Source organism: Amblyomma americanum, chromosome 1 (assembly GCF_052857255.1).
Source record: "Amblyomma americanum isolate KBUSLIRL-KWMA chromosome 1, ASM5285725v1, whole genome shotgun sequence".
Taxonomy (NCBI): Eukaryota; Metazoa; Arthropoda; class Arachnida; order Ixodida; family Ixodidae; genus Amblyomma; species Amblyomma americanum.
Window position 1 is genome coordinate 27,908,802 of NC_135497.1, and position 13,179 is coordinate 27,921,980.

Below are 13,179 nucleotides of genomic sequence, written 5' to 3' on the forward strand. Positions count from 1 at the left end.
TTTCAGACACACATCATATTCTACTGTTCAAAAAAATCTGAAAATTTTTGTGTATATTTGGAACCCCACTCACATTGCAGCAACCCAAGCTGGGATCATTCCTTCCATGCCCCCTCGCGACGCCTAAAGACAAAGCGCCAATTGGGGAATGCTTCCCCAAGTGCAGCATCCACAATGACTTGTAGCCTGTTTAGCCCTAGCGTACCGGTTTCAGCTGCCGCGGTGGCTCAGTGGTTATAGCGCTCGGCTGCTGACCAAAAAGATGCAGGCTTGATCCCGGCCACGGCAGTGCAGGTTCAATGGAGGTGAAATGCTAGGCCCGTGTACTGGGCAATGTCAGTGCACGTTAAAAGTTTAACCCAAGTGGTCAAAATTACCGGAGCCCTCCACTACGGCGTCCCACATAGATTGATTTGCTTTGGAACGTTAAAACCCATAAATCAAGCCAAACCGTGCCGGTTTTGCTGGACTGCAAGCTCCGTGATAGGCTGAAACAAAAACTGAAGGCACAAAAATGAAACCACACCATTAGAAGCGCAGGAGCCACGCTGTATGCGGCATGGTTGCGCAGGCTGCATTGGAGCCTGATGTTACGTTTTTTTCTTGTCCTCTGTGGTACGCAGGTTTTGAGATTGTAACTGACAAAAGTTGTGAATGGTCGCTGCGCAACAACTGCAGTAGCATACGCGTGCCACATTTTTTCGTCCCTTAAGCCGAGCTGCTTACATGAACATTGCACCTCTTATCTTAGTGATGTAAGCCATTTATCAACTGCATTGTGACACAGTGCAGCGACATGCCACATGGTGCTGCACTTAAGTTTCCGACCCGCAAGCGCGCCACGGCGGCGACTCTTAATGGCTATCAGCGCATTTTTATGCTGGACTTCGCATTACCACATAGAGACTTTTGCCACATCCTGGCAGTCTATTCTATGAGGAAAGGGCTAGTTAACTCAAGTCACAAGTGCAAGATACTGCCGTTCGGAAATCCCGCAACATTTCGCTGCTAGTTTAGATTAAATTTTTAGCTTCTGAATGTTAAGGAGGTTTCGATAGTGAAAGTGTGGTGCCAATCGAATCAAATAGGAAATATTATTTTACTATCTATTCCAAGTTTAGCACACTCCTTCTTAAAAGCCGAAGCTCTTAAGCTTGTTCTTTTTGTGCTGTCATAGATGTGATAACCTTTTCAGGCACATATTATGATCCAGTGGAGGGAAATTTTTATGATTTCTGATCTTTGTAAGGACCATGCCAGAATTGCAGAGAAAAAATTGTAGCCTTTCAAATTATGCAATTTTTGTCAGGTCCTCATATATGCACATTGTGACTCAGCACTAGTTATCCTTCTTTGACTCCTTAATCCTGTCGTATTAAGTAGTGATGTAAACAAATTGACACATTTTAGACGCTTTAAAGTGTGTATCCTTGCAAAACAAGCAAATGAAAATTTAGTTTTTGAAGAGCCATACCATATCTACTGTAATATCTCGATACATCCATTAAAAAAAAAAAGGATTCCTGCATTCGTTTTGCATTTTGACCCGCTATCTTCACAGCATTCTTCAGGCTTAAGCGTATTTTATTGCATACACACTTGTGGAATTTGCACTCTTTATAGGCGAGGTTTGATAGTGTTCGGCTTACATTCACACAAGGGGACACAGTGTTTAAAGGAGATAATACAGTGATTTTTTACATTGATGTAGTTTTTCTGACATTTTTGTTGTGTTTTATACACATGTTCTGTGTACTAAAGGTTCAGTTGGAAGTGGTGTCCTCTTGTCATTGTACAATCTTTGTCCGTAAAGTTTCAAGACTGATTTATTTTATTATCTAGAAATGATTCCCCAAAACAAATGTTGGTGCATATGTGTGGCGCCATCTTTTCGGGCTAACCTGAGCTATTTATGTGAATTGCTGTGGCAGCCGCTAGATGGCACTACGTGTAAAGAAAATACGTTGTCACTAGCCATCTGCACATTCTACTGTGAGTGGATGTGGAGAGATGGACGTCCACCTCGAACAGCGTGTAAACATAAAATTCTGTGTGAAGCTTGGCAAGACAGCCACACAGACGTATGAGCTCCTTCATGACGCTTATGGCAACGAGACATTATCGCGGGCGCTAGTTTTCGAGTGGCACAAGAGGTTCGTTTCGGGGAGAATGTCAGTGGAAGACGACAGAAGGGAGGGGCGCCCTTCAACCTCACAGAATGAAAACAACGCGGCTCGGATCAGGGAAATTGTACAGAAAGACCGCACCATTACAGTCTGCATGCTATCAGATGCTCTCAACATTAGTAAGACAGCATGCCACCAAATTTTGCATCAGAACTTGGGGAAACGAATGCTGAATGGAGACTTGTGCCGCACTCCCTCACGCAGGACCAGAAGGACACGTGGGCATCAGTGAGCACTGATTTGCTCTCCGAGGCAGAGAAGGATGCTGTATTCGTCGACTGCATCATTGCTGAAGACGAAACATGGTGTTTTCAATATGATACTCAAACAAAGAGTCAGAGCACCGAATGGCGGTCCATAAGCTCTCCGGCGTCGAGAAAGGTGCGGCTACAGAAGACGAAAACAAAGACGATGCTGATAGTTTTTTTCGATGCCAGAGGTCTCATACACCACGAGTTCGTCCCACAAGGGCAGACTGTGAATCAGGAGTTTTACATCCGCGTGCTCCAACACATGCATGATGGACTGTGACGTCGTCGCCCTGACTTATAGGCATCTGGACAATAGAGCCTTCTCCACGATAACACAAGGCCGCACACTGCTCTCAGTGTGTCAAAATTTCTCGCCAAGCAGAGCATTACTGTACTTCCCCATCCACCATACTCACCTGACCTCTCCCCCATGCGATTTTTTCCTGTTTCCTCGTGTGAAAAGAGCCCTAAAAGGTTGCTGGATGGGGAGCGTGGAGGCCATTCAAGACACCACAACAAAGGAGCTGATAGCCCTGCCAAAAGAAGCGTTTTCCAACTATTTCCAAGACCTCAGGAAGCGTTGGAAGCTCTGTATAGACTGCATGGGAGACTATTTCGAAGGGGTGCTGCACAGATGAGTTCAATGTTAAACGCATTTTTTTTTAATAGACTCAGTCTCAGAGCTTTTCCAACTGCTTCCAAGACCTCGGGAAGCGTTGGAAGCTCTGTATAGACTGCATGGGAGACTATTTCAAAGGGGTGCTGCACAAATGATTTCAATGTTAAACGCACTTTTTTTAATAGACTCAGTCTCGGAACTTTTCCAACTGTTTCCAAGACCTCAGGAAGCATTGGAAGCTCTGTATAGACTGCAAGGGAGACTGTTTCGAAGGTGTGCTGCACAAATGATTTCAATGTTAAATGCATTTTTTTTTAATAGACTCAGTCTCTGAACTTTTCCAGCTGTTTCCAAGACCTCAGGAAGCGTTGCAAGCTCTGTACAGACTGCATGGGAGACTATTTCAAAGGGGTGCTGCACAAATGATTTCAATGTTAAACGCACTTTTTTTAATAGACTCAGTCTCGGAACTTTTCCAACTGTTTCCAAGACCTCAGGAAGCATTGGAAGCTCTGTATAGACTGCATGGGAGACTATTTCGAAGGGGTGCTGCACAAATGACTTCAATGTTAAACGCAATTTTTTTTTAATAGACTCAGTCTCGGAGCTTTTCCAACTGCTTCCAAGACCTCGGGAAGCGTTGGAAGCTCTGTATAGACTGCATGGGAGACTATTTCGAAGGGGTGCTGCACAAATGAGTTCAATGTTAAACGCATTTTTTTTTAATAGACTCAGTCTCAGAGCTTTTCCAACTGCTTCCAAGACCTCGGGAAGCGTTGGAAGCTCTGTATAGACTGCATGGGAGACTATTTCAAAGAGGTGCTGCACAAATGATTTCAATCTTAAACCCTTTTTTTTTTTAATAGACTCAGTCTCGGAACTTTATGGACAAAGGTTGTATGTTGTGACAAGTGAAGTAAATGCTACCCACCTGACTTTCTCTTGAGTGTCTGCAGTAGGCCTGCATACATCACACATCTGTCTGACTGGTCAGGAAAGCAGTTCCTTGAATGCTTTCGGCGTACTGCAGCAATGCTGCATTTGCAGTGTATTGGAACAGTTGATCTTCTTTGTATGCTGCTCTGTGGGACCCAACATTCTCGAGTAGATCATGCACATTTTCATTAAACTTGCTCTGTGTACTGCAGGGAAGCCTCCAGCCTGGCTCCTACCCAAGGTGCTGCTGACAGCTTGGCTACTGCAGTGCAGGAACGCTACATTGAGCTCATGTGCCAGTTTGAGCCAAACGTTGTGTGTGCCTTCCTCAGCACATCAGAAGGCTACCGCATTGAAGAGACTTTGGCGGTGAGCTGTGCAACACCTCTTCCAACATGGCACCTGCTTGAGCAGAGCTTATTCTTTTTGAAAGGCAGTTATGAGTTTGTCATGGAGCAGTGTACATCAGAGCCATGAATGATTACATTCTGACCATAAGGATGGACGCATGTTCACTCCAGACCTTTAGGCCAAGGGCTCACGAGCCATGTTCAGTCATGCAAGCAACAAGTTTCTTTGTCATGTTAGTACGAGCTGTTCAGAAGCGTGAATTGCTGGTTGAGTAGGTTATTCATGTTCCAGCAGAAGCCAGCAAAAACAAAGGCACACACACACTCTTTCGCCGAACTTTTTGGGACATAACACGTGCCCTACACATAGCGAAAGCGATTGCGCTGATGCAAGAAGACAAGGCGTCCATTAATGGCTGGGCGAGTTGGTTACTCATGTTCTAGCAAAAAACCAGCAAAAACCAAGACACAGGACCAGAAGAAGACACACACACACACTGTCGCCGGACTTTTGCCTGTAACAGAGTGGGTGTGTGTGTGCCTTGTTCTGGTCCTGTGTTTTGTTTTTCACTGGTTTTTGTTAGTAAGAGCAATCCATGTTCTTGCTATTGTGGGCATAGTTTCCTAGCATGGATCAACTTTTTGTATTATTTAATTCAGCCGACTACAGCTTGTCCAAAACAATAGCATGATTTGCAGAAACAAATAAAATTATTTTAATGAATTAACATTTAGTTTTTTTTTTATCATTGTAAACTTAAATTTGCTGGCCGACTGTTTGTGTAGCTGCAAAGTATTCAAAACCATTAATGGCAGCATTGGCCCTGCAAGGGCCTGGTGTGAGGTAATAGAACTTCCCGACAGTGACTGAGTTTACTCTGCAGCAGGAGTGGCACACTCTTTAGAGTTCAGTTGTGTGTGAGGATCTCAAAAGCTGTTAACTGAGTAGCTAGTTGAAAGTGCCCTGTGTCATGGGTATTGCACTGGCTGTCATTAAAGGGGCTCTGAAACACCTTCTGAAAAGAAGGCATAAACTGGCTGAATCACTATATTCTCGTCATGAAGACCTGAACCAAATAAGACACTGGGGGATATTCGTGAAGCGGCGTCCTTTAACATCCCCGGAATACTGCACCTTTATTGAGAGCCCCTTTCAGAGCCCCTTCAATTCTCCTCCTGTGTCATGACCATGCAGTGGCTGAGGACTCGCCATCAGTGGAAAAATTCAGGGCCACTTGGCTATCACTCTTCATTGGTCATTCTATCATATTCTGTCATGACATGATGACGTGACATGACATGACATGGCAATGACGAAAAAATTGTGAGGTTTCTTCCACTCTTACTGGTATTGAGTTTGAAGGCTGAACTGTATTGTGCTTGCTGAACTTAGCTTTTAAGCACCTTCGCTCGCTAACCACAAATGGGTCCGTGCTCAAGGGAACCAAAGGAATGGACAACAAGGTGTATATGCACTTTGATGTTATTTATTGCTCTTGCAAATAATACACAGAGTGGACCAGCTAGGTGCAAAACATCAATGAGGTATTCCTTGGAAGTCGAAGGCTATGTAAGAAGGGCTTCCGATTAACCGGATGGGGCAGGGGCACGACTACAGCAGCAAACATCTGCATTCGCCAACTGTGGTGGCCTTGCACACCACATTCTTGCGGAAAAAGTCACGTTTGGTCTGCTCGCTTTGGTTGCTGCCTGCAACCAAAAGTCCGATGGGAGTGCAGCAAGAGCTTGTCAATGTGCCTGCCCTGGACGCGACTAGAGGATGTGGCCACAACCGTTGTGTTGTTGGCCATACCCAGAAGAGGCTCTCATTTCTGTGGGGCTGTAATAGGTAGATAAATATGTTCTCCCCGGTTAACCGCAGCTGGCTGTTGTAACTGCTGGACCCCACCCTATGATCGCGAGCACTACCGGGCGCACGCCAATCAGGATGGGCCTTGCTCTGCTGGGGAAAAGGAGTGACAACAGTGGCTGACATGAAATGCCATTTATTGCTACAAAAATACGCTAAGGAATCGAGGTCATCTGACTCACCAGCAAGTTTACGAGTGAATTTAGGTCCAGTCTAGGGCAGGGAAGAAGCTCCGAAGCCGGACGGGGTGAGCTTGTGGGAAAATGTTGCTACGAGGCCTCGCCCCTCTGTCAGAGAGCGGAGTGCCGTGACAAGTTCCTGAAGCCAAAGAGAGAGTGCTGTCTCCCGCACATGCACAGCAGTCGCGCCATCCGTGACACTCGTGGCAATGGTAACTAGGGGTAGTCAAGCTATATAAAAGGACACCGTAGAGAAGCAAACCAAAGGGGATGGAGCAGATTGAGTCCCCACACCTGTTACGTGTAATTCTATATAGCCATAATGAATAGCGCACAAAGGATGAGGACAGAAGTACAACACCACCATATAGCCATCTGTTCTTCCATGTTCCATGTTCCATTTGTTCATGATGTTCTTCCATATAGCCATCTAGGTGGCACTCCCATTGCTATTTCAACTTTCCCCAATAGGGAGTTTACCCCCTCTCCCAGCCAGTGCGGTCCCAATACGGTCTGGGGTAATCAGCCGTATTGAGACAGAGGGGGAAACAGGTTTTCTTAGTGGTTTTAACCTTAAATTATCTAAAATTTATCTAAAATTTTATGGAATAAAAAATGATTTCTAAGTTACACACCTAAAAAGATACCGAAAGCCTTTCTTATTGTCAAGTAAAGCAAACAAAATGAAAGGCTCATTAAATGTCTGACAGAGGCCAGCATTCGTTGCACCATGAAAATCAGAGAGATAGGAATAGTTTTTTCTCTATAGGCAACATGCCAAAATAGAGCCCAAGGCAACCCAGCCCCATTAGATGATGTAGATGACAACAGTATTTGTGACCTGAAAACAAGATCATGGCTTTTCTTTGGCTTTGTTACCATGACAGATGCTGCTGGCCACACAGGCAGGCATGTTGACACAGCCAAAAGGGCTACTAGTACTGGGGCTAGTTGGAAATACATCTTTGAAGGTATTAGTGAGCAAAATACAGAAAAGCAACGAACACACAGGACGAAGCGCTTGTAGCACATTGTCCTGTGTGTTCTTCCATTTTTCGTATTTTGCTAGCGCTCACCAATATGTTCAAGGATGTTGACACAGGCAGGCATGTTGACACAAGCAGTGCTGTGCCTAAGAAGTGGCATAACAGATCTGTCGCAGGCACAATGTGCTGGATGCCACGGCTTACCTTTTGGAGAAGGCTGGTGATGTGCAGGGTGCTTCAGCAATATTGCTTGAGGTAAGTACCTAAAAAATTTGTAGAAAACTAAGTGGGGTTATAAAAAACCTCGCACCAGGTGCCTAGCAGCAGTGCATTCACCTTTTTTGCGGGACATTCTAGGTTTAACTCTTTTGTTACTCAGGGGAAAAAGCACAGTTTTTCATAGGTCTCAGAGCAAAATTTTTTCTAGAAAAAGCATGATAGGTAAAAGTATACGAAATGCATAACAGTGATTCAAATGGAATGCGCTTTCTAATCAAATTTATTTCAACAGAAATACTTGTTCTAAATATTGTGAAAAAATAGAATAACAACAAAAATTTGTATTTACATGACAATAACTCTCCAAAATAATTTATAAAATAATCCTAGCAATTACAAAATGATTCAAATTCTTTTTATAACTGGGCACTAATAAGTAAAAGTTATAACACGAATACTTTTTCAGCTAGAAATTTTTTCTTTCCGCTCTTTGAAAAGTCTGATTTCAGTGTGTCCTTGATATGATTTTTACAGCTTAACAAAAAAAAAAAACGAAATGTTATGTTATGTGCCAAAACAAAGCTTGATAAGCATGATTTTTAAAAATACAAATTGTAACTAATATCATTTCAGGAAAAACCGAGAAAAATTATACAAACACAAGTATTATACAAATACAACTAACAGGCCAATGTTCCGGGCTCTGTTTTGCGCCTTTCCAGTGTCCGAACCAAAATTCCATTGTCAGACACCCTGATACTCAATGCATTGAAAACATCTGCTGCTGATGCAGTAGAATCGCATGCAGCGGGGTATTTGCGAGCGCGCACCGTCCCTGCGCTCGTCGCCATGCTTGGAGTGGCCTATGCCGTAACCTCCGCTTTAAGAGCATTGCAAAAATTCGCGCCTTGTGGGGAAATTGCAATATACACAGAAAAATGAAGCTAGTTTCTGAACAACAAACCAGGTGGCACAGCATCATCGTATCGTAAAGACTTCATATGCTTCATAGCAGTGCTTCGCACGCACAAGCATACCAGAAACCGAAAGCTAAACTAACAGGCCATTGTTCTGAGCTTTGTTTCCGCAGTTTTGAGCATCTGAAATGAAATCTGATGATGCGATATCATCAGAGACCCTGCTACTTGATGCATCAAAAATAAACACTGCCGATGCAGTAGAATCCCGTGCAGCGGAATTTTTGTGAGCGCGCACTGCAGCCGTGCTGGGAGTGCCCTACACCGTAGCCTCTACTTCAAGGGATTCCAGAATTCACGCCTCATGAGAAAATTGCAGTCTGCACAGAAAAGGAAACTGTAGTTTTTGAAGAACAAACTACATGACGCAGCATCACCGTAGCGGCTTCATAGGAGCACTTCAGTTCGCACTAATGGACTAACGGACCGAGAACAAGAAAATAAAGAAAAGACCAATGGTCCGGGCTCTGGTTGTGCAGTTTCAGCTTTGGAAACAAGATCTGATGATGCAACATCATTGTCGGAGTCCTTGCTACTCGATGCATCAAAAATAAATGCTGTAGACACAGCAGAATTGCATGCAGTGGGGTTGTTTTGAGCGCGTGCCGTTCCCGACTTTGACGGCTTGCTCAGAGCGTTCAACGCCGCACCCTCAACTTCGAGCGCATTTAAAAAATTACTACCTTGCGGCAAAAATACAAGTTACGCAGGAAATGAAAACTCAACGTGTGAACAACAAACTAGATGACTCAGCAAGTCCGTAACGGCCGTGGTTGCACTGTCGTAGCAGTTTGAATTTTTCGATCACCGGTGATCGATGTCTAGTGGCTTGGTAACGAAAGAGTTAAATCCCACTAAAAACTCGCGATAATAGTAGCTGCAAGTGCTTCAGGCTGGATGCCAAGGGGTGAAATGCTTATAAAACATTCCCCTATACAGCTCTGAATAAGCCGCATCAGTCTACTTTCAAAGTGGTAAAGTATGTCAGCTCTGTCCTTACCATACTCTTTTGTTGCAGAGCGCCACAAATATTTTGCAGTCTTGGTCAACGTGCTCATAGTTTTGTGTGCAAATTCCCATAGAACCTGAGCCAGCGGCTGCAGCTGTGTGCCCAGGAGGCCGAGGGTGCATCACAGCGTGAGCAGCTGTTGCAAGCTGCGTGGTCACAGCTGCAGGCTGTGATACAGCTGTGTCAGCGCAGCTGTCCACGCCTCAGTGCTGCTGAACGTGAGGCCCTCTGGTTTCCTGTGCTGGAGACTGTGATGGCACCCCAGCGTCAGCTGCGCTCCACGTTAGGTGCTGATAAAGGTAAACAGTTCCCATTTGTTTTGATAGCATGTCTGTGCCAGACTGTGTGCTGTCGATGCTGTGGGTCACAGCTTTAGCATTTGTCTGATGAATGATTGCAATCATATTTCGCTAGCACCTAGTTTGGGCAACTCATGTAGCATTTCACTTCGAAACCTTGCTACATCTGTTGCTTCAGTTATTTGCGCATGGCAGCATTTTTGTTTGCTTGATTTGTACTGGCTGTTTCTGCAGGCATAAACCTGGGTTTAGACATGTCCGCTGTTGCTTTGCTCTTTTTCTGTTATAGTAAGGAAGATACTCTACATTGTATGAATTGTTAGAAGGCAAAGGACAGATGAAAAAGAAACCATTAAAGGTTTGTAGGACCCCAGTTCTACGGTTTTCGGTCCGTGAGTAGCCAATCACCGGGAAGAGGCGACTAGTAGCAAAGGCAGGAGAATCCTTCCAGTTTTTATCACTTGGTAAAGAATAACACGTACTTGTACAGCGACGAAAACACCGCTCAACACGCTCACGGTGTCAAACAAAAATGCAAGTCTTGGTACAACCAAGTTCAGCTCGCCCCGCCGTCAAAACGCACCAACCCGCACCGTGCGACACACTTCTTCACTGGGTGCCAACACAATCGCGTGTCCTCGCCGCCACACTGTATATTGATGTCTTTTGCTGGGTCATCCATTCAACAGATAAGCGACCATTTAGGAACTGAGAATCAAGCATTTTTTCGTGCGCAGCTAGCAATTGCGCAATCACAGTGGTTGTGCGTACGGCTTTTGGGCCAAAGCCCACAGGTTGTATTGAAAAAAAAGGGAGATATCATTGTCTCATAATTTAAAGTGCTAAGTGCAAGGAGTGTCTTGAACTGTGCCTGTCCAATACTACACTGTAATCCACTTAAACGATACCAGTCATAACGGTATAGTGCTTATAACTCAAATTCCTTATAACTCAAATTCTTTAGATTATGAATTCTCCCATTGCCCCTATGTAAAAGTAAACCATATATAACAGTGAAATTATTGGAAAACTAACAGATACAACGATGGGATTCTGGCCGCTCGGAATGTGTTTACTCCAAAATCTGTCTGAAAATTTGATAAAAAATAAAATACTTTGAAGTGAATTACGTGATAACTCCACAAACGGACCGGCGTGTTGAGATGCGGACCAAGCGCTATCATTGTTGCAATCGCTCGAGGGCAGAAAGAAGAGCATGCTTGGCTGCCATTGCGCAACGCTTAATCACACAAATGTAGTTTCCATAGTTTGTGCCTGTTTGTGTATTCGTGAACTGGGTAAAAATGGCAGCGACTAAGCGCAAGGTGATATCTGTTCCTTCCCCCACCCCCCACACTAAAACACACACTTTTGTGGTTGAGAATTAACTTTTTTTTTTAAGCGTTAGCTTTTCTTAGTGCGTTCTTCCGTTTAGCGTTGTCCGCGGCACAGACCTTGGCAGTGTGCCGTGATGCTGTGCGCCGATAACATCGGGGCGTGTTTATCATTTGGTGGGATCTCCGGCATGGGTGGCTTGACAACGAACTTGGCAGAGCGCCAAGATGCAAAGACACAGTAAACCCCTGGCAGGAGTGCCGGTGGAGGTCGTTACATGGGTGGGGGAAAACCTACATGCATGAGGGAATACGTGGGTGTTTTCTTTTTTTTTGCTCTAGTCCAGATATAACGGTAATCGGTTATAATGATCAGATTTTCCAGTTTTCTCAGTATAGTTTAGAATGGATTGCTATGTACTAGTATTTGAGGTGACTTGCTCAAGGTGTTGCACACTGCTCTGCAGACTTCCTTTCACTGACCCACCATCTTCTGGGGAGCATGATGGGCTTTGTAGCCTTGCCGCAAATCCTACACAAGCTCATGCAGGTGAGGCTCCCTCAAGCCAGCCGACTCTTCTGGCTATGAGCATTCATGGGCTGTTCTCTTTGGCAGGATCCAGCTTACAGCTCGGGAAAGTTTGGCGAGGTGCGACAATTCATCATGAAAATGCTGGGCACCCACAACTATGAAAAGGTGAGCTGCTTGCTTGCTTACTGTGCACTTTTTGAGGGGCGTACTGTACAGTGCCCACTTTGAAAGTGGGGCGGCCTCACTACATTACCTGCGTGCAGCTTAGCCAAGCCCACTTGCTGTGTTTCTGTTAATTCTGGTCTGTATCCACAAAGCTAGATCGAGCACTTCCAAATGACCAAGCCTAGTGGAAAAGAACAGGCGGGAGCATTGATGAATAGGGTTCTTCAAAAATAATTTTCTCTAGCAGTGTTTCATTAACCTTTTAACTGCCAAGTGAATTCCTGAAAAACTTACAGAAATCACCAAATTTTTTAAAGTGGTCATAATATTTTTTATGTAATTCTGATCCTGAAAATTTATTACTTCATTGGTTTCTGTTTAGAATTAACACAAAAATTAAGATAAAAAGCCTGTATGTTTGGGGAGTCTGAGTAGGTTCATTTGAGCCATGGGTATAACGCTCGCCGTGCTGGTACCGTTTTCCACTGTGATTTGTGGAGTTCCACATTCACAAATATTAGTTTTTTCAAAAATAGCCTATCGAAATTGGAGAGTCGGCCTACACCTGGAGCCTGTCTGCGGGGTCTGGGAGGTTCGGCCAGCTTCAGCATAACGCACCCCTTGTTGGTGCCTATTTCTGGCCGTGAGTCGTGCAGCTGCGAGTACCAAAAATGTCGAGGTTTTGCAAAAATGGCCATTCGAAATTGGGGGAGTGACCCATGCGTCACAACAGTCTGTTTGCAGGCCCTGGGTAGGTTCAGATGCCATTGGTTATAAGGCCTCGTACTGGTCCCTGTTCCCTTCATGATCCCTGGGGTTCCAGATATCATGGTGTTCCAGAGACAATTTGCAAAAATGGCCATCCTTCACTGGAGGAGTCGACCTACACATCGAGCCTATCTTTGCGGGGTCTGGGTAGGTTCGGCCAAGATGCTGGTATAATCGTGCTGATGCTCGTTCCTGCCGTGATTCATGGTGTTCCATATTAAAAAAACCTTGAACTTTTGCAAAAATGGTCATTCTAAATTGGGGGAGTCTACTTACGCGTCTAGCAAATCTGTTTGCAGTGTCTGAGTTATGTTCGGCTGAGCCGCAGCTACTGTAAAACCCTGTTGTTATGTTCCTGGGTGCCGCGTTTTTCCCGCCTGCTGCCTTTTATTGAGCCAGTGCAAATGTAGCTCCCATGGAAACCAGTGGGATACAGACTGCTGTTGCATCGCTATCATGGCAGCGTTCCCGCATTGTACATCGCAAATGTCACTCGCGA

General features: G+C 44.7%; 1 protein-coding gene across 1 annotated transcript in view; it reads left to right on the plus strand.

Moving 5' to 3' along the window:
• Nucleotides 1-13,179, plus strand: part of Vps8 (vacuolar protein sorting 8) — a 201,730-nt gene that overhangs the window by 164,790 nt on the left and 23,761 nt on the right. Inside the window, 5 exon segments of the mRNA XM_077645110.1 lie at nt 4,205-4,361; nt 7,543-7,632; nt 9,656-9,881; nt 11,683-11,765; nt 11,832-11,912. Coding sequence (XP_077501236.1) covers nt 4,205-4,361; nt 7,543-7,632; nt 9,656-9,881; nt 11,683-11,765; nt 11,832-11,912 — 637 coding nt within the window.